This window comes from Diabrotica virgifera, chromosome 2 (assembly GCF_917563875.1).
Source record: "Diabrotica virgifera virgifera chromosome 2, PGI_DIABVI_V3a".
NCBI classification, from domain to species: domain Eukaryota; kingdom Metazoa; phylum Arthropoda; class Insecta; order Coleoptera; family Chrysomelidae; genus Diabrotica; species Diabrotica virgifera.
The window spans coordinates 76444306-76466107 of NC_065444.1; the positions used below are offsets into that span (position 1 = coordinate 76444306).

At 33.6% G+C, this 21802-nt stretch overlaps 2 protein-coding genes across 2 annotated transcripts in view; both read left to right on the forward strand.

Moving 5' to 3' along the window:
• Window positions 1-725: 725 nt before the first annotated feature.
• Window positions 726-7582, forward strand: LOC114334515 (golgin-45). Its single transcript, XM_028284577.2, has 4 exons — window positions 726-1414; window positions 2602-2801; window positions 4435-4771; window positions 7304-7582. Exons 1-4 carry the CDS (start codon window positions 878-880, stop codon window positions 7460-7462), a joined length of 1233 nt encoding a protein of 410 aa, XP_028140378.2. The 5' UTR covers window positions 726-877; the 3' UTR covers window positions 7463-7582.
• A 7740-nt stretch (window positions 7583-15322) lies between these two features.
• The window catches only part of LOC114334517 (cytochrome c1, heme protein, mitochondrial), a 31478-nt gene continuing 24998 nt past the window's right edge, over window positions 15323-21802 (forward strand). The window contains exons 1-3 of the mRNA XM_028284579.2: window positions 15323-15613; window positions 15770-15817; window positions 17610-17758. Of these exons, the coding sequence (XP_028140380.2) occupies window positions 15542-15613; window positions 15770-15817; window positions 17610-17758 (269 nt within the window). The 5' untranslated portion in view covers window positions 15323-15541. The remainder of the gene's footprint in view (window positions 15614-15769; window positions 15818-17609; window positions 17759-21802) is intronic.

Genomic DNA, 21802 nt, shown 5'->3' on the forward strand with positions numbered 1-21802 from the left:
ACGAATTCCACTGGGACCTAATTTACATAAGGTTTTGTGCGGGGTACTTTGCGGACATACGATTATAAAGCAAACTGTCATTATTTTTATGCAGAATTACCCCTTAAACTTCGCCATACTTATTTAAAAGTACATATTGATGAAAAACACGGCTAGTTGTTAAAGTACCTAAGTTTTTTATGGTCTAACATAAGCGAATGAATCAAAAAACAGAATGTTGAGAAAACGTGAGGCTATTATAGTTGGGTTTTAATTTCAGTATTTTATAAATGCTAAAATATTCTGTAGGGTGATGCGAACTTTGAGAAAAAAACACAGTTCAATTCGTACACCCGGTACACAATGAAAATTTACCTGTTTAGCAACAATGTTATTACAGCGGTATTGTTAAAGAATAACGCTGTAACATAGGTATATTAAAAATATCACTTAAATCGGACATCTGGTTTAGGAAATTCGAGACATCAAAAATGACAAATGACCAAATTTTTAAGTGGGCCGATTTCTATGCACGCATGTTTATGTAAAAATTAATAAAAAAAAAGGTATTTAATTGAAAATTGCTGAGAACTATGATGATATCCTAGTAGACAAACAACAAACAACCTGTATTGCGCTTATTTGTTTTATTGGTTGCCTATTGGCTAGGTGTATTTATTCAATAAAAAATATATCATTTTATTAGTTACGAACCCATAAAAAACAGAAGAAGAAGAAATCACTTTGGTTATGTTTACAGAAACTTGACAGTTCAAGTAAAAATATTCCAATTTATTTATTTATGTAGAAGCCAACACATCGCAACTAATAAATTTTAATTGCTTATTAAAGTAATCATATCAAAGTTTTAATACACTCAATCAAATCGTGTAATAATATGGATAAAGTCGTAAGAACTCAAGGCGATGGAATTGATAACTCAACTTTTAATATGTCTCACCCACTGGAGTCTATAATAAATCCCACGAATGCTGCAAAACGCAGCAAACAGATTTTAAACTCTTTAAGGCCTGTGGAGCCAAGCAGTAAAGTCGTGTATTTGACTCCAAAACATAAATTTTCTCCCAAAGTTGCTCCCAATTATTTTGTCCAGAAACAGAAGGAACCAAAATTCGTACCATGTGAACCATATAAGGCTGCCGTAGAACCGTTGTTATGTAGTAAGAAAGTAGTTAATAGAAGCCCTAAAAGAGTAGCTAGGAATGACATGGATTTGCAAAACCTTGTAACCCAGTTGTCAGAAACCCGAAAACTTGAGATGGATAAGATTAATGCCACTAAAGAAGTAGACGAAATTGACCATGTGAAACTTCTGTTGCAGTGGAAGAAAGAAAAGGAACAGTATGAGATTGATTTACAGAATTTGAGGTCATCTAATAATTTATTGGAAAATCAGTTGAAATTCCAAGCACAGGTTAGTTACTGCTATTTTGTTAGTTAAATTTTGATTATATCGATTGTTACAAAATATTTAACACATTCGCCAACACATCTTCATCTTCACACAGTCATGTCCATTTATAAGTATCTACATATCGACGGCAGAAAGGCAGGACCTCATAACTGAAAAATTTGTATAAAATGAGTTACTACATACAACTATCACAATCCTTCTGTGTTGGAGTTTGTAGAAAATAAACAATTAACTTGGTGGGGACATTTGCAGAGAATGAATGACAACCGACCAGTCACACAAGTGTAGGAAGCAAGAATTCAACACAAACGTGGAAAAGGCAGACCAAGGAAAACATGGGATGACGTGATTGGAGACACACTTAAGAAGAGAGGAAAAACGCGGACGGAAGCAAAAATATTAGCAAGAGACAAAAAAAAAGTGGGAAAAATTTGTACACGAAATTCAATTGTAAACTCTTACGGGTAACCCTGGGAGTAATTCTTGTACACCTTAGGGTAAAACGAGTAACTGATTACATATATGAGTTACTTCGGTTTTCGCTTTAGAATAAGTGTATTGGCACCTATTAAACAGCGGTTACAACTGGGAAATTTTTGGAAGGCTTCCAGAAGGCTTCGATATTAATTACAATGCTTCTATTATTAGTTCCATTAACTGAGACCCAAGATATTTAAAGTGTTCTACCTTCATATTCACCAATATTTAAACTTGTCACATTAACTGAATTTTTTTTCTTGAGCATATTAGGTATTTTGTTTTGATTCTTTCTAAACCCCTTTTGGATGCTTCCTTGCATAACTTCGTAAATTCTTCCTTTAAACTGTTTAGATTTCTGCTAATCAATGTTAATCAATTCTTCTAGCTTAGTAATAAATAATTATCTCCTTTTAGTAGGACTATTTCTTCAAATAACCTTCCGCAATAAATTCTGCAAATACTTTAACTTTAAGTTAATAATAAACCAACTTGATCCATTTAAGTATCATTACGGACATCATCTTTATAAAAATATTTGATACAACATACTAATATATGTGAGGCTTCCCAATTTTTTAGGGATATTCTTTAGCCATTTTTGCTTCTAGAGAACCTGAAAATAATAACATACCCTTCTCTGTTGTAAACATAATTGTTCTGGTCTGTCGTAGAGAAAGCCATGATTGACATGACATTGTTTGTGGTAGGTCAACAGCGAGTTAAAAACACTCTTGGTAGCAGCCGTTGGAGAAGATTTGGAAAATAGAGTACAGCATTTAACAGAAGATAAATTATCGTTGGCAAGAGCATTGTTGAATTCCGCAAATCATCTAACATCACATCAAGAGCATACTGAATGGTTATCTGGTCAGTGTGAGGTGTGGAGGAGCAAATTCCTAGCCTCTAGGTAGTATAAATACAGTTGTTCCATGATATCTTTGCACAAACGTCATAATTCAGTTCCAGTTCCAAACGAACTAAATTAAAACATTAAGTGAAACATATGTCGATATGTACTGTCAATTTAATAATTCGAAAATAGCTATTATCGGTGGACGTATTTGCTATAATACTATGCTATAATACAGGGTGTAACGAAAATACAGGTCATAAATTAAATCACGTATTCTGAGACCAAAAATAGTTCGAATGAACCTAATATACCTTAGTACAAATATGCACATAAAAAAAGTTACATCCCTTTGAAGTTACAAAATGAAAATCGATTTTTTCGAATATATCGAAAACTATTAGAAATTTTGTATTGAAAATGGACATGTGGCATTCTTATGGCAGGAACATCTTAAAAAATAATTATAGTGAAATTTGTGCACCCCATAAAATTTTTATGGGGGTTTTGTTACCTTAAACCCCCCCAAACTTTTGTGTACGTTCCAATTAAATTATTATTGTGGTACCATTAGTTAAATTCAATATTTCTAAAACTTTTTTGCCTCTTAGTATTTTTTTTAAAAGGCCGTTTTTATCGAGTTGTGGCTTCTTGTTTAATATGTTTACATAAAGATTTTATGGGGGTTTGGTTCCTTTAAACCCCCCAAATGTTTGTGTATGTTCCAATTAAACTTTTACTGCGGTACAATTAGTCTTTTTAAAACTGTTTTGCCTCTTTGTATTTTTTCGAGAAGGCACTTTTTAACGAGATATTACTTATTTTTTAATATGGTTCAAAATATACCTAAAAATGTAAATCATAAATAAATTTTCATATTATTTCCTAGTCTCCATAATTGTAATTAGCCATATACAAATATGTGGTGGATTTGACAAATATTCAAAATATCTCGATAAAAACTTACTTTTCGAAAAAGTACTAAGAGGCAAAAAAGTTTTTAAAATATTGTGTTTAACTAATGGTACTACAATAGTAATTAAATTGGAACGTACACAAAAGTTTGGGGGGGTTTAAAGGAACAAAACCCCCATAAAATTTTTATGGGGTGTCCAAATTTCACTTTAATTTTTTCTTCAGATACTACTACCATAAGAATGCCACATGTGTATTTTCAATAAAAGATCTCTAATAGTTTTCGATATATTGGAAAAAATCGATTTTCATTTTGTAACTTCAAAGGGCTGTAACTTTTTTATGTGCACATTTGTACTAAGGTAAGTTAGGTTTAATCGAACTATTTTTGGTCCCAAAATATGTGATTAAATTTATGACCTGTATTTTTGTTACACCCTGTATATTTAACACAATATAAGTTATACATTCCAATAAAAACACAACAAATGAGTTAATGTCACTGTCACTGAAAATGATAAACGTACAAATTCATAGTAAACAATGTATCAAATAATCAAATACATGCCGTATTGTTTATCCTTGTTTAACTTATTGAGGTTTATATGGTATAAAGCACAACAAGCGGTTTAATTTTGTCATACTAGTTTCTGTGAGTAAGAAAGAGACCTATTATAAAAAGTAATTCGTGAATAATTTCATGTAGGTGCAAAGATATAATGGAAGAACTATATCAGTTTATAATATGAGTATGTGTACGATGTGATATTTGTAGCTTGATGGTTGAGGAACTAGCCAAATGGAAATCCGCCTTTTCAAATAGGACCAACGAACTCCAAGAAGTGACCAAAATGCTTCTCGATGAACGGAAGAAGATCCATTCTCAATTATTGGATCTACTAAGTCAATTAAACAGTATTAACAAACATGTTTTCAAAGAAACTCACCAACAGCCCGTTTTAACTTACGGAACTGTATTAGAAGTTACTCATATCGATTTGGAATTAGCTAGAAAATTGAGAGATTATTTAAAGTTAGGTGATATGGACGATAAAAATATTTTTAGTGCCGCTGGTGTTCAACCAACACTGGCAGAAAAGAAAGCTCAAAGGGTAAGAATATTTAGGTTTGCGACGTGGGTCTTTACGCATGCGCGTTCTAATATAACAAAATTAATACAGATGAAACTTTTGACATTATAGAGGCCTTGAGTACTACCCCTACCTATGGCTGTAATGCTTGATTTTGTTATAATCTTATTCTTTAGGTACCGTGTCTGTATTCAGACGTTGGCCGTCATCATGTTTACAATTTCCTGAAATATCTCTCTATCGGCTGCTGCGCGAAATAATTCTTCTACTGTGCAGCCACACCATTGTCTAATATTACGCAGCCATGAAAGTTTCTTTCTACCAACTTTCATCTCTTTCTCTCCACTTTTCCTTGTATTATAAGGCGAAGCAGATGGTATTTAGGTCCTCTAATTATATGGCCGAAGTATTCTGTTTTTCTCCTCTTTATGGTGCTTATGAGCAGACGTTCTGAATTCAGCATTTGAAGAACATCTTCATTGGAAGTGTGCTAAACCCACGATATCTGTAGGATTCGTCGATAGCACCACAATTCGAATGCTTCTACTTTGTTTAGCATTGTGGTTTTTAAAGTCCATGTCTCACAACCATACAATAGGATAGACCACACATAAAATTTCAGCACCTTCTTTCGAATATTCATCGACAGGTTTCTGTTACATAAAACTGGTTTCCAGCTAATAAAAGCCTTCCGTGATATTTTGATCCTAGTTATTATCTCTTCATCAGAGTCACAATTTACATTTAACCAGCTGCCAAGGTACTTGAAATGATTTACCCGTTCTAACTCCTCTCCATCAAGAGAAAGCTGACCTTGATCTATATTATTCTTTCCAACTGCCATCCACTTTGTTTTTGAAATGTTGATTTTAAGACCTCTCTGATAATTTGCTTCACTGACTAGATTTAGTAGTGTCTGAATATCTTGTAAATTTTCAGCAAGAATGGCTGTATCGTCAGCGTATCTAATATTATTGATTACTTCTCCGCCTAGCCTTACTCCCTCTTGTCTGTCATCCAAAGCCTCCCTAAAGATTTCTTCAGAGTACGGATTAAAAAGTGTGGGTGATAAAACACAACCTTGTCGTACTCCACGTTTTATCGGCAGTTTTTCAGTACGACTGTCTCCAATTTGGATAGAGGTTACTTGATTGTAACATAAGTATTTCAGCAGTCTTATATCGTAGTGGTCAAGTCCTGCTGCTTGCAGGCAATCGAAAAGTGTATCATGTTGTACTCGGTCGAATGCCTTCTCGAAGTCGATGAAACAAACATAAACGTTCTTTCGGAATTCATAACTTATTTGTAATAGAACGCGCATACAAAATAGCATGTTGTAATACGAATGTAAAATAATAAAAGTTTATTTTTTAACATTAGCTAACAACTAAATATTCGGAGAAAAGAAAATTTATTGAAAACGTTTATTTTAACAACCTTGCTTAGAGGGTATCAGCACTGATGATACTCTTTCCAAATGAAAAACGTTCTGTGATTGTGATGTAGCCCTTTAAGGGATTTTAATAAATATATATAGTCCATCTGATTTACTTACCGTTGCACGTCATTATCTACTCCAGAGATCTAAGTTGACATAGTTGCCAAAGTATAAAAAAATCCTGAATCCATTTTAAATCAAATATATCACATAATTATTGTAAACGTGGATAACAAAACAAATGAATATTCAATGTAAATAAGTAAAAACTTAAGAAATAGAGAACAAGAATTAAGTTACAATCTTTTAAGATTTGCAGTGCAAGCGTTTTTGCACTGCATTGTTAATAATTAAAAAACGGCTCCGAACTCTTGGCATGAAGCCGGTAGGTTTCTTTGTATATGTGTACAATAGAAACTAAAAAAGTTGTCAGATACCTCGATTATTCCAAGTCGTGATAAAATTAGGTGAAATTTATATTTTTGTAGTAGAGGATCTTTTTATAGTAAAGTAAATAATAAAAACAGTAAATATAATATGAAGTGTCATCACCGCAACTGTCAAATAAACGTTACCAATTTATTCTAAAATGTCACCTTCGTTCGATTACAGTTACAGTGTGTTCCGAACAAATCTGCTTCATAAAAACGCTTTATAATCCATTTATACAAATTAAATGAAACATATGTATTATTGTGTATTTCTTTAGGTTAACATTAATAGAAATATTATTATTTCGTCAAATATTATTTCTACGCGTATATAATAAAATATGTCTAATGGCTGTAATTCCAGTGTACTAGGTAAAATGATTCTAAAAAAGAACACACCTACCGCCTAAATATTTCGTGTTGGTACCATGTGACGTCACAGGCTATGATGCGGATGACGTGCAACGGTTAGTAAATTAGACGAAGTATACCAAAGGATTTTAATAATTTTTTTGTGATTAATAAGGCAGAAATTTCCTGTAGCCAGCTACAAATTCTTCGTGGATTTTGTGTGATATAATAACTTATCAGGTAGGTATTAATAACGTGCGTATGAAGATCCACGATCCAACTTTAATTATGGCTACCATTCTACCATTAGTACCATCCGTTTCTATTTTTTAGTTGCTCAACAATCCTGTAGCCATTAGCAATAAACCAGATGCTCTTTGCAGCGCTGTTATAGGCGCTGCTTCGTCGGTCAGCAGCGAGCAGATGTTTCTACAATATCCATCTGTGCATCCATGTTGCTCACACTGTAAGGGAGAAATCCAGAACATATGACGACACGCCATAGGTGGAGTATGTTCGTATAATTCCACTACTTTTAAATAAGCAATAATCTTTTTGATAGGTGTTTTTTTTCGTTATTTAATATTTATACAATACATCGATTAACCTATTTCTGAAGCGTTTCATTTTAGTAATAGTCAAATGGTATTTCAAGATAGTAAATAATTCCAAAGTAGATAAAGTTTTTACAGAGTCAAGTCGAGAAACTGTATTGAACATATTTTAAAATCTATTGTTTTCACCCATTTTTAAAATAATGTGAAAACTTTGAATTGTCCACGTCCGTCTGTCTGTGAACACAACTACTGCGTCATTATACTAGGTAGAACGATAAAGGAGGTGTCAAATGAAAGCTTATAATCCAAGGATGGTACTAAAGGTGATAAATTTGACCTAGGCTGTCTGTCCGTCGGACCGCGAATATAACTCCTCCGTCATTATACTAGGTAGAATGACAAATGAGGTGTCAAATGAAAGCTTATAATCCAAGGATGGTACAGAAGGTGATAAATTTGAACTAGGCTGCCTGTCCGTCTATCCGCCCGACCGCGAATATAACTCCTTTGTTACTATACCAGGTAGAATGACAAATGAGGTGTCAAATGAAAGGTTATAATCCAAGGATGGTACTAAAGGTGAGAAATTTGACCTAGGACTTCCGGTTTTAGAAATTTGACCAGAAGTACTGTTTTAAAGTCACCGGAATAGTACAAGTGATATATTATTCGACGCGCCTTAGCAAGACGAGAACAAAAATATATACTTCCTGTTTCATGACTGTCTGTCCCTCCGCGAATACAACTCCTCCGTTATTAATACAGATATAAGGACAGATGAGGTATCGAATAAAAGCTTATAACCCAAGGATGGTATTAAAGATGTTAAATTTGACATCGGACTTCCGGTTTTAGAGTTGCAACCGTTAGTACTGTTTTAAAGTCGCCGAAATAATATAAGCGATATAATATTCAACGTGCCTTAGCAAGATGAGAACAAATGTAAAATTTTTGTTTTTACATATATCATTTCCGGTTAAAAAGTTATAACCAGAAGTGCCATTATAGTTGCAGAAATAGTACATGTAACACATCAATCGAAGTGTATTGAAAAGTTGAGTTTGAATCTTTAGTTCCGGTTTTGAAGTCAACAATGATCACCCAAAATTTAGTATCAATGGCTCAAAATTAGTAAAGTCGTATATCAATCGACGCAAAGTTAAACGAAGAGTTCAAATATCGACTTATAGTTCTACTTTCGATTACTTTGCTGAAAACCTAGGACTTACGAAGTCCAATTACTTGTTATCAGGGAAACAAGGGATGGTACAGTGTAATGATTCAAACGGTGTTGGTATCAAGTTCCGTCCCTTAAGTGCGTACTAGATAGATAAATCACGTGTATCGAAATAAAAATACGTTTGCATGCTTGCTACCCAATAAAAAATTCGAAGGTAAAATTTAGCATTTTTTATTTCGAATACTTTCTATCTATCAGATATCAACTATAACACGAGAAAGAACTAAACTACGAAATGAAATGCTACGTTAACGGTGGTACGTCACTAAAAAGACGATTTTGAAGAGTAATACCACAGAGCATTCGCCAAGATCAGTCATAGAAGAATATATTATGAGGTGTCACGTTAGAGTGTTTCTTATTCCCACCCCCTTTTCAATATTTACTCTGTGGTAACATATGGAAAATGCAACAGGGGGCATAACAATAAACGTTGAGTTACGAACAACATATAAGATATGTCGATGACACAGTAACTTTGCCAGTAGCATAGATGAACTACAACAGATAATGTAAAGGGTTAATGCAATCAGTGAGGAATACGACCTGAACTTAGAAGACAAAATGGATGCTGATAAGCAAAAACCCACAACCTGCTCGACAGTTACAGGTAAACAACATACCTACTAATTGACCGTGTATGCACTGACCGTTATGCTTTGGCACCAACGTAAATGCAAAATGGGAATAGCCCACAGAAATTAAGGCGAGAATAGAACCAGCATTTAACAATATAAAAAGCTTCTCAAAAGCAAGAATGTGTCCCTTGCTCTAAAATTACTATAGTTTATTTCTTAACCAGGAAGAGTAAACTAAAAAGACAGATTCACACCCAAGAAAGTCACTAGAATAATAACCAAATACATCTTCTTTTTGGTTGATCTAGTCGGCCCTCAACGGTAATCCATAAATATTATATTAAATTAATACGTCGCTAAAGAGTTCCAAAAACAACTGCTTTTTATATAAAAGCAGACAAACAATCTAAAAATTAAAGGAATAACATAGAAAGCACAAAAATCGCCGATATAACTTAATTAACCTATGAAATGTCATCAGTGTCAAAATTTGATAAATGTCATTAGTGTCAAAATTTTATAACAGTGGAGTAAACTAGGCTGCGGTTGGACCAATTACAAACGAGCAATACAGCGCGGTAAATTTGAATCACTCCTCTTGATTAAAAAACAAACCATATATATGATGTGAAGGCCTGGCTACTGACAGACACGCTCATGAAAAAAAAAGGAACATTCGAAATGTGGGAGTACCAACGTATTCTTCGTATATCCTGGACCGAATTTGTCACCAACATAGAGGTAATCCACAGAATTGGTAAAGAGAAAAGAATCGTGAGCACAATTAAACAAACGAAACTTGAATATTTGAGACACATGATAAATACCGTCTACTCAGGGCCGCTCTATCCATTAGGTAATATAAACAGTTGTCTAGGGCGGCTAGTTGTCTATGTTTAAAGGGCGGCTACTAGAGAATTGCCTAGGGCGTCAATGGACCTAAATGCGGTCCTGCCAGTCTACTTCAATTGATTATCCAGGGAAATCTTAGATAGCAGGTGGGGGGCCAAACGGGAGAGGAGACACTTGTGTCTCCAAAATCTGCGGAGGTGATTCGGGCTCACATCGGTCGAACTCTTCAGAAGTGTCGTATGCAAGATCAGAATTGTCAACGTTCGAGCGGATAGAGAACCTGGAGAAGAAGAAGAATACCACAAACTGATTTATCATTGCCTTCTCGGGTGGGTGTGTTTTTGGTATATAGGGTAGGCAGTTGTATTCTGCCGTCGTAAGCAAAAACGCAGTATCTACAATTTAAATTTACAGTGTTTTTGCTTACGACGGCAGTATTTAACGGGTTGCTTATCGCCAATGGTTGGTTGTTGTGATATTCTGTGTAGTAGGTAGGAAGAGCAAAGAACACGAGACGTATTTAGGTAAGATATGCTTTATTGTCAAAAAATTTTTACAATTTGTGGACAAAGCTTATACAAAATAAAAAATACAATAAAAAATAAAAACTACAAACAAAATAAAAACAGAAACAGACACCAAATAAATGGCGTGAGTTATACTACTTAAATACAATTTTATAGTTATTAAGTACACATTAAAAAATTTTAAAAATTTTGCAAACAATATGTATACAACGTCAGAGCAAAAAGAAGGCGAACGAGGAAAAGGGAAAGTAAATCAAAAGATCTATGCCGCTGCAAATATGTACAAAAGTACTCGAAAGTAATAATCCTGCAAGTCAATTTGCTGAATTCAAATCGTTTATAAAAAAGTCATTCACTGTATAAAAAGCTCTCTCAAGCAAATAAGCTTTCAAGGCCTTACGAAAAGCGGGAAATGCTGCAATAGATTTGATGTTAGATGGTAGGTGATTGTGCATTTTTCTCGAATTGTATAGTATAGAGCACTTAACCAGCTCAGACCGTGGGGTTGGCAGATAAAGATTATGCTCCACGTTTCTAAGGGGATAGTTGTGAGTGGGTCTCTCTGGACCTTCTGATGCATGTTTGCGGATTAAACAAACGGATTCAAAAACAAACAAAGAAGGAAGAGTTAATATTTTAAATTTTTTAAAGAATTCCTGGCAATGAACTCTACTATTGAGTCTCAGGGAGTAACGAAGAGCTCTCTTTTGTAGTTTAAAATACGCTCAAATTGAGTCGTACAACGAACCCCAGAATGGAAGGGCGTACCGAAGATGAGACTCAAAAAAGGCATAATAAACGGTCCTAGATGTTGACAAATTAATTTCCGTAGCAACTGATCTTAGCGCAAAACAAGCAGAACTTAATTTTTTGTGTAAGGCATCAATGTGCAAGTTCCATTTTAGAGACTTATCCACAATAAGCCCTAAGAACTTCACCGATTCAACTACTTCTAGACTGTTGTTATTAAGTACTAAAGGTTGCATCATACTGTTGTAAGGTAGGACTTTGGTTTTAGAAACGCTAAATAACAGGAAATTCGAATCGCACCACGATTTAATGGTGACAAGGTCTGTAGCTATGGTATTGCGAAGATCCATAATACTAGATCCGTGTTACTCCAAGTAATACTAGTATCATCTGCAGAGAGACATATTTTACTTTTAATGTTCAGACTAGAGATGTCATTTATGTATATCAGAAACAATAAAGGGCCTAGAACTGAACCCTGAGGTACCCCACATTCTAATGGCATGCAAGAAGACGTCTTCGTGTCAACCCTTACAAACTGACTTCTTTTATTAAGATATGATTTAAGCCATTTAAGAGCCTTTCCCCTAAATCCATAGTGCTGTAATTTGTCAGTCAAGATGTTATGGTTTACACAATCGAATGCTTTAGAGAAATCACAGAAAATTGTTGTTGTAGAGTGATGGTTGTTTTAGACTGGAGTAAACATGATCGAAAAGGAAGAGCATAGCATCATTCGTGCATTTGTCACTCAGGAATCCAAATTGATGTGGAGTAAGCAATTTGTATTTCAACAGAAAAGATAAGATTCTTTTTTTTACCAGACTTTCAATTATCTTCGACAACTTGGGTAGGAGTGCGATAGGGCGATAATTCGAAGCAAGATCTTTATCGCCTTCTTTGTGTATAGGAATAATTATCGCTGTCTTAAGGCAGCTTCGAAAAACTCCAGTTTCGAATGACCTGTTTATTAAGGTAGTAAGATGGTTTAAAGTGCAATCAAGTAGAGCAGAAAACATTTTAAGAGTGAGGTCATCATTCCCATATGACGATTTGTTTTTAATGTCATTTATTGTAGAGCGTAGTTCACCTAATACTATGGGTGTAAAAAAGAAACTACATTCTTATGAGAAAGATATGAAATCGGATCCTGAGAAGGAGGTATAGTATTTGTTAAATTTTTTGCCACATTTACAAAGTAATTGTTCAGGGTCTCAGGAGAAGTCGGGATTGTGGTGGGAGAAGAAGTCTTATCTCTCAGTTCATTTACGATAGACCACGTTTCCTTAGCAACATTACCTGATTTAGCCAGCCTTGCATTGTAATAAATTTCCTTGGCGGCCTTTATCGTAAATTTTCTTGTAAAGCCTAACGTAATCATGGAAGGATATGTCATTTTTGGTAAAGAGTTCATTTCAGATTTTGTTTTCAACTATTAGATTATGAATTCCTTTTCTGTAGGACTCGTTGGCTGTTTAACAGTGGGTGGCACGTCAGTCATTACCGTGTCGCATAACAAATACTTGTCCATTATCCCCTTAAGGTGGACCGTAGGGATGGATGACGCGTAAGCAGGAATAAGTTCTCGACTAGGCACGTTGGATAGGTAAACGCTGAGAAACCTATTCCTCTACGCAGTCATGTCCAAAGGACGGCATGTCCTGCTAAGCACGTCCAACTTAGGATTAAACGTTTATGCTTCCGGATTATGAAATGAGAGTTCTTCTCGGATACTAGAAACGTAGTCTGTTGACTAGTACATCCCGCTTCTAGCAGCTCCTTATCTCAAACTATATGGTCATGGTATAACTGAATTTGTTTGGAAAAGCAGAAGATACATTATTAGTCATTTCATCACATTAATCGTCTTTTACGACAGAGTCAGGGACTACCGTATTTTTTTCAGATCGCTGGTAACACCCAAATGCGCTAATGTGGATTACATTGTCATTGAACAATGGGATAGAGATTCCACAGCAAATCGATCTCTAGTTCCCCGTGTGTAAAGCTCGAAGTGAGATTTATCTAAAGATAAAGATAAGAAAGTGAAGTTTTCTCGAGTTGATCAATGTATTCGTCAGGGATTTTATTGCTGGTAGAATTCAGCAATTGAGTGGGAAGCGCTAGTTTTTTCTTGTAATGTCTGATGAATAAGTATCCTACCTAGAGATGAAAACACAGTTTTCAGGATATTTTGGGCTCGAAAGTAGAGTGTAGCACCCATGAGCGCCCATATAAAAATTTTTAGGGGACAGACGTGAAGATGTTGCACATTACATGATGACAATATCGCCCGGTGAGAACAATAGTGACGAAACTTCAAAATGAACATTTAGAGATAATCGTATTTGAAGTTTTGATGAAACTGCTAAACAGTATAACTGACTTATAGGTAATCATTTTGCAAAATTTTTCTAATAATGTGCTTTCTAGATATGTAAACCAATTAGTAGAAGTAATTTTATTTGAAGAAAGGATGGATATTGTATTTATTTTTGATTTTTTTTCTGCGTTACGCCATTATTGCATTATCGGAGATGTTTAATTTGATGTTTCGCCACTATACTTTAATACTACTATACTACAACAGTTTAGTTTCTGTTTTAAATAATTAAAAAATATTTTATTGTACACACCAGTTATGCGCAAAATGAAACTAAAGTACAATACAAAAATAACAAAGTAAGATCTTAAATAATTATGAAAACGATAAACATGATAAAAGATAAAAAGTAAGCAAAAGAACTATGAATAGTAAAATTAAATTCATCATTTCACTCACTTTTGTTTCGTATTTCAAACTACTAAAGAAATGATTGTGGGTAGAAGGAATTGATTTATTTTGTAAGACTTCTTTTTAGAAATGAATATTGGTTCTCGATAGTGTGGAATTAAACAATACTGATCCAAAGTGGATAGACGCTTTCTTAATTTGCTATTTCTAAGTACCTAAGAACGATTGAAACTGAGTATCTCTAGTAAGAAGTTTTATAAAAAAAACACAATAGCAAAAACGACCACACAGACAAAAGTGCTTATTCGCCACTATTGCACATTGTACTACTATCTTTAATAAAATATCTAATATTTCAAATACATGTAGGCACGGCGTAATTACAGATTCGCCAGTATTGATATAAAGTTTGGTGTGCTTTCGTCGTTAATGCATCAAAATATTTGACAAATTCACAATACCATAAAGACTTGTAGGCGCCCTCTAGTAATAAGGAAATTAAATAATTGTTAGCCGATATCGCACATAAAAGAGGGCATATTTATTATAGATGTCGATTGCTGGACTTAACTCAAAAACGTTAATTTTCGAGTTTCGCCACTATATTGTTCTCACTAGGCGATATATAGCATGGTTTAAAGCACCCGAAAAGCTGTAGCACCTGCTCGGAGAGAAAAGTCTCCCATGAATGGTTGGGCTGTTAAAAAGGCTATATATTTCTGTGGAGGAGACTGTTGGGCGTTTACTTTACACATAATTTTTCTTTCCAAATTCCATTACTTATCAAAAAGCAAATGTTTAATTTGTACTCATTGTGTGTTTCTGGTGAACGAGTTTACACTTTTAGTGTGTTGGGTTTAAGTATGTGATTGTATTAATACTTCCTGTTTATGTAACTATCATACGTTTAGTTTGTATTCTGTAAGTACGTGTGTTTAGAGATGAAATCTAATGTAAAATAAATTGTCTAAAAGTAACTAAGTAAATACTTTCCCGACATGAAATTCACTTTTTTTGTTAAATCTCAAAACATTTTAACTATTTTTCTGTGGAAATATTAGATTAACTAGAAAACAAAAGAGTGTATGCTTCTCTTCTTTTCTTTGAAAGAAGATAATAATCTTTGTACGTGCTAACTTCAGACTGGTATTACGTAAAGTGTCAAAAAATTGTATATTTTTTCTTAGTAGCTTCCTAAAAGTGCTTAAATTCTATCAAACTAGCTTTCTATCACCTAAATACTTCATGTTACTCTAATCTAAGGGTACGAGGGGTACAAAATAAATTTCACATAACCTATCTGCATAGTTTTTGACATCACCCTTTAGGCAACATGGCTGCAACAATAGGACGAATTTGTGGAGCTGGTCTTTTAAAACCAACAAACTTATCCTCTGTGGGCCAGGTATTGTTACAATTTAATTACTAATGTTGTCTAGACGATTTACATTGTTCATTTAAGTAAAACTAGCATTTACCTGCTTAAAAACTAACTTAAACAAGTGTTATGTCATCTGTTACCGAGAATCACTAAAAATTATACATTTCTTTTTTATTTTAGTTAAGTTCGTATTCCACAACAAAAGAATGGACCCGTGGAAGAAAAGCAGTAAGTAATTAATAACTGTAAATTATTTTTTAAAGCTCAGGGGACCTTGACTTTGGGTACTCCCAAAAGTAATTAAGTACTCTGAACAAGCTCACAATTAAACAATCTATGTTAGAGAATGTAATTAAGATATTTAGGGGGTTCATTATATAATTATTTTTCGTTATATACAATTCATCTAAGGTTATCCCTCTGGATAAATGTCAAAGCAAAGGTTAAATACAGTATTTGTATTTTTTAAATCTTTTAGTAAAGGAAAAGCTTCTTTGAAACGCTTTCACATAAACAATTATCATAAAACACATCACTGGCAGATTCTATGTAATTTAAACTAAAATTTCAAACTAGTTTAGTACTATTTTCTTGATATTGACTAGCTAATCCCACAGTATTTTTCATTAATTTTCATGTACATTGTGTTGATGACCACTAGAAAAAATACTGGGAAAATTTATTGTAAAGTGTGGAAACAGTCAATATTGTTACAAGTTACGAGTAGAATTGTGAATGTTTACATTGCATACAAGCAATTCAAGTAATTTAGACAATTCAAAAATTTTCTACTGGAAAGAAAAAAGCTGCTGTCGCATTAGTAATATTAAACATTTTAAAGGAGAAAAATAAAGATACAAAAATAAGAAAAAAGGAAGCATTTTGGTGAAGCAACATTTACAAGAGCATCACATATTTGGCATTGAAGAAGCTTTGCTCACATTACCAATGCAAGATGGAAAGGATTTTAAAAATTTCACTTTTTCTTTATTTAATCTGTGGAAATATTCATTACACAGTAAGCGTCACGCGTCACCCTATTAGACACATGGGTAGGTACCTAATTGCTATGCTTATGGGCTAATCCGGTCCGTTCTCAGATGTGACTTTCATCCCTGTCATGTTACTGTCAAGAAACTATTCAAAATAATTGTTTTTCGATACAAAAAATACATAATATTACTCTGTTTTAACGTAATTTTATTTAAACACCAAGAATATTACAATACTTTAAAACTTTTACAACTTTAACACAATGACAACTATAAACGTGAAAATTAGATCAGCTGTATTTAATACAGCTGATCTATTTTTTGTCAACTTTCTATGTTAATATTCAGTTACTATACATTTTTGACGTTCTAAATGTCACTAGACATAAAAATAAACATTGCAACAAGTGAAGGGTCCAGGACTGTAATAGCTCAATGTTCCTATGTGTCTAGTATGGTGGCACTCACTGGTACAGTTCAAGTTGATTCCCAGTTAAGAGTTGACTATTCCTAGTTCGAGTCAACTCCAAATAAAACGAGCAGTAAGAGTTGATTTGAAAAATATAATTCAACTTTTACTAGTTGAAGTAGACTTCTTCCTAACCCTTGTTAGTAAAAGTAGATTGCGGGAAAAATAGAATCAACTCTTACTAGTTTGAGTTGACTGTTCCTGGATCGATTCAGTAAAATGTAGATTATATGAGTATAATCTCACAATGCTTTTTTGATGAGTGTGCATCTCTTTGTTTTGACCGTTTCAACTACTTATCACGATTTGAACATATCCAGTAACATTTAATTTCTAGAATCGGTGGTTTGTGTGAATCAACTCTTACTAAATGCCATTGGGAAGAGTATACATTTTCTAGTTGGGAGTTTAATTTAAAAAGTACTGGATGTTAAAATTTGGGGCAGGGACAATGTAAAAAGAGTAATAGTGAGCATAATATAAATGGTGTTATTGACATTTATTTTATTACAATAATAATTGTATTTTACTTACTCTGACTCTCTAATTTGTTTTTTAGCTTTTGGGAAGCTTAGGGCTTATTGCTGGTGGTACTGGTGCCTTGCTGTTTGCTTTGGACCAATCAGTTAAAGCATCTGATCTTGAATTGCATCCTCCAAAGAATGTTTGGAGTCATTCTGGAACTTTCAATTCCTTGGATCATGCTAGGTAAAGACATTAGGCGTTTTAGCTTATTGCTGTTTTTTTTATACATTTACTGATATTTTTTAAATAAATTATTGAGTCGTTACTGTTAATTAAACACAAAAGTTATTCTTTCTGATATTGTCAAAAACTTAGATTTTATACAAATATTGTCAAAATGTCATTTTCTTCTTGTAGGTACAGTATTTTAGTCAATGTGGTGAGACCGCTCCCGTCTGAAAAAATTTGTGATTTGGTTTCTTTGGGGATTCCTATTCAAAAATGTACCCTTTAAACAAATCTGAAGGGTGCAAGCCGAAATTTTTGGGCAGAAATTGTTTAAACAAATACAAAATATCACCTTTTTTGCTCCGGAAAATATTTTTTTAGGTTTTCTGGGCCATTCTAAACAAGAAAGGTATCTTGTAATTTTTCTGAAAAGTTAGAATTCTAGGAAAGTAAGAATAGTTTTCGAATTCTAGGCGATTTAAAATCTGAAAAATGCAAAAATTCGCATTTTCGAGGCTTAAAAACTTATATTTAAATTAGTATTTTTGAGGTTGCCACGTACTTAAATTGTAGTTTAAACATTCATTTTCAAGATTCTGAAGAGTGATCGACTCTATCTTCATATAGACCGTTTTTATTTAATTGTTAATTATGCACGTCCATCCGATTTTTTTGCCGGTGCGGCGCACTCTATTTCAACAATCTCCTATTTGGCTCAAAAAAACATTTTTTTAGGTTTTCTGGGTCGTTCTAAATAAAAAGGTATCTTATAATTTTTTTTTTTTCAGAAGTTAACAGTTTCCGAGTTATAAGCGATTTAAAATGTGAAAAATGCAAAAATATGCATTTTCGAGGCTTGAAAACTCATGTAAATTATTATTTTTAATGTTACCATGTACCTAAATTGAAGACTAAACATTCAATTTTAAGAATTTAATGAGTAATCGAGGCTTATTTCAATATAAAACGTTTTTTTTAATTGTTAATGTGCCCTTCGCCCCTTTCATTATATGGTGTTTCTCTGCCGCGCTATTGGGACCGTGCAAGTTCGGCAAAGCGACCCCTATTTCTACGCTCTATACTAAAATTCGCACTTTTAATTATATTGGCCAATTATATTAGTCCTGGTTACTGGATAATTGTCAAGGCCATAGTCCAAAAAAATAATAAGAAGAAAAAATAAGATTCAGGTTATGTTATGAAAACGTCAACAATTGTATGTAGTAAATAAAATTAGTTATTAAAATGCAGTACTGCAAGCAAAATAAAATTAATTAAATTTACCTTTATATAATAATTGCATATCATATCAATATTGTGGAGCAATATATAATTTTTCTGCTTCATTGACAGAAGGTATGAAATATACGTCAATTTGACAATTTCAATTGACAATATGAATTATTTAAGGTAGTTGCAATATTTCTCCGCGACTCGCGCAGGGTCGTTTCTCGTTTCCCCTTCCAAGTACTTGCACACCGCAAATATGATAGGTATTTAATTGGCACATTAGCAATAATTAATTTAATAAATCAATAAATTATTTTAAAAAACTATGTTAATAATAATATACAAAATTTTAATTAATGTGCAGTACAACTCCAGTGTGTGTGGTTGCTCCCGTATGAAAAATGTTTTTGATTCACTTTCTTTGTGGATTCTGGTTCAAAAATATCTCCTTTAGACATACAGCCCTCTCTCTCTCTCTCTATAACGATATGCAAGGGACCGGGAATTTTCATCGGTATAAGGAGAGATCGTTATTCGTGGTGTGCAAGTACTCGGAAGGGATACGCGAAACGATCGTGCGTGAATAGCGGAGCAATATTGCAACTTTCTTAAATAATTCATATTGTCAATTGAAATTGTCAAATTGACGTACATTTCATACCTATTGTCATTTAAGAAGAAAAATTATATATTGCTTCACAATATTGATATGATATGCAATTATTATATAAAGGTAAATTTAATTAATTGTATTTTGCTTGCAGTACTGCATTTTAATAACTAATTTTATTTACTACATACAATTGTTTACGTTTTAATAACATAACCTAAATCTTATTTCTTCTTCTTATTATTTTTTTTTGGACTATGGCCTTGACAATTATCCAGCAACCAGGACCATACGATTGGCCAATATAATTAAACATACATACATACATAATCGGTTGCCTCTTTTACCATTAGGTGTCGAGGATTCCTCCTTTATATAATACTCTCTGCAAATTTACGCCACTTCTTCCTATCTGCTGCTAAAACTTTTGCTTCTTGCCACGTTGTTCCTCGTTTCTTGAGTATTTCGTTTACACTAGTGTTCCAGCTTTTCCTTGGTCTGCCCCTCCTGCTTTTACCCACTGCTTTGGCCTCCCATGTCATTTTCACTTGTCTCTCACCACTCATTCTTATCATGTGTCCAGCCCATTTTAACTTCTTTTCTTCAACTTTTTCGTTGAGCGATTTTACCTGTAATTCATGTCTTATATCTTCGTTTCTTCTTTTGTCTAATCTTCTTGCTCCCACCACTTTTCTTAAGTATCTCATTTCTGTAGCTTGTAATCTTTTTCTTTGTCTGTCATTAAGTACCCAGTTTTCTGCCCCATATATTGTAATTGGCATATACACAGTTTTATATACTGTCATTTTGGTTTTCCTCGATATTTCTTTTTTGTTTAGGAAATTTTTATACAGTGAATAATAAGTTCTCGTTGCCAATTTTATTCTGTTTCCAATTTCATCTTCTTGTGTATCTTTGTTGTTTAACATTATTCCCAAATACTTAAAAAGGTCTACTTGCTCGATTTTTTGCCCTTCGATTTCAATATTTACAGTTGCTTCTTTGTTGGCTATTGTCATTACTTTAGTTTTCTCCATATTTATTATTAAGTTGTAGTTTTTTAGTTCTTCAGCCCAGATTCTAATGTTATCTGCGAGAGCCTTTTCAGTTCTTGCAACTAATACAATGTCATCAGCAAATGCACAGGCTTCAATTTTTATTTGTTGCAAATTTCTATACCCTATAGCGCATTTTTTAGTTTTTTTCCAACACTTTTTAATAACTTCATCCATAACGGAAATAAATAACAGTGGGCTCAACACTCCACCTTGTCTAACCCCGTCGTTATTAGAAAATTCGCCGGAGATTAAGTTACTTGTCCTGACCTGGTTTTTTGTGTTGACATACAAACTCTTTATTACACTTACAAGTTCTTCATCTACTTTCTTGTTTATCAGGCTTTGCCATATTCCTTCTCTATTGACCATGTCAAACGCCTTTTTCATATCTAAAAACGCCAGGTACAGTGTATCGTTTTTTAACAGTGTTTTTTCAGTAATTTGCTGTAGTGTGAATATATGATCTTGTACGCTGTGTGATGGTCTAAATCCACTTTGTATATCCGCCAGTCGAGGCTCAACTATTTCTCGTAGTTTCTTTTCTAGGATAATTTCGTAGATTTTCAACGCTGAGCAGAGAAGTGATATACCCCTATAATTACTGCACTCTTTCGTGTCTCCCTTTTTGTGTATAGGCAGTATTATTGAAATGTTCCAATCCTCTGGGATTTTTTTGTTTGTCCACGCTAAATTTAGTAGGTCATGTAATTCTTGTTTACCCTGTTGTCCAAGATATTTCAATAATTCAGCATCTATTCCGTCGATCCCTGCTGCTTTACCAACTTTTAGTTTTTCTAGTGCATCTTCAACTTCATCCATCTTTATTTTAGTTTCATAAACGTCTTCTTGCCCTCTTTCAGGTGTTTCGTCTGTTATCTGTGTGCGATTCTCTGCTGTTGTATTTTCATTGTTTAAAAGTTCCTTGAAATATTCTCTCCACCTTTCTATAATGGGCTCATCCTCAGTTATTATATTTCCGTTTCTATCTTTTATCTGCTGTAGTTTAATTTCCGTTTTACTTCTCATATTCTTTAATACTCTATAAAATAATTTTGTATTTTGGGTACTATTTTCTTCCATAGTTCTTCCAAATTCTTCCCAGTCGTTCTGCTTTTCTTGTTTTATCCTTACTTTAACTTTGTTGCGCTGTTCCTTGTATTT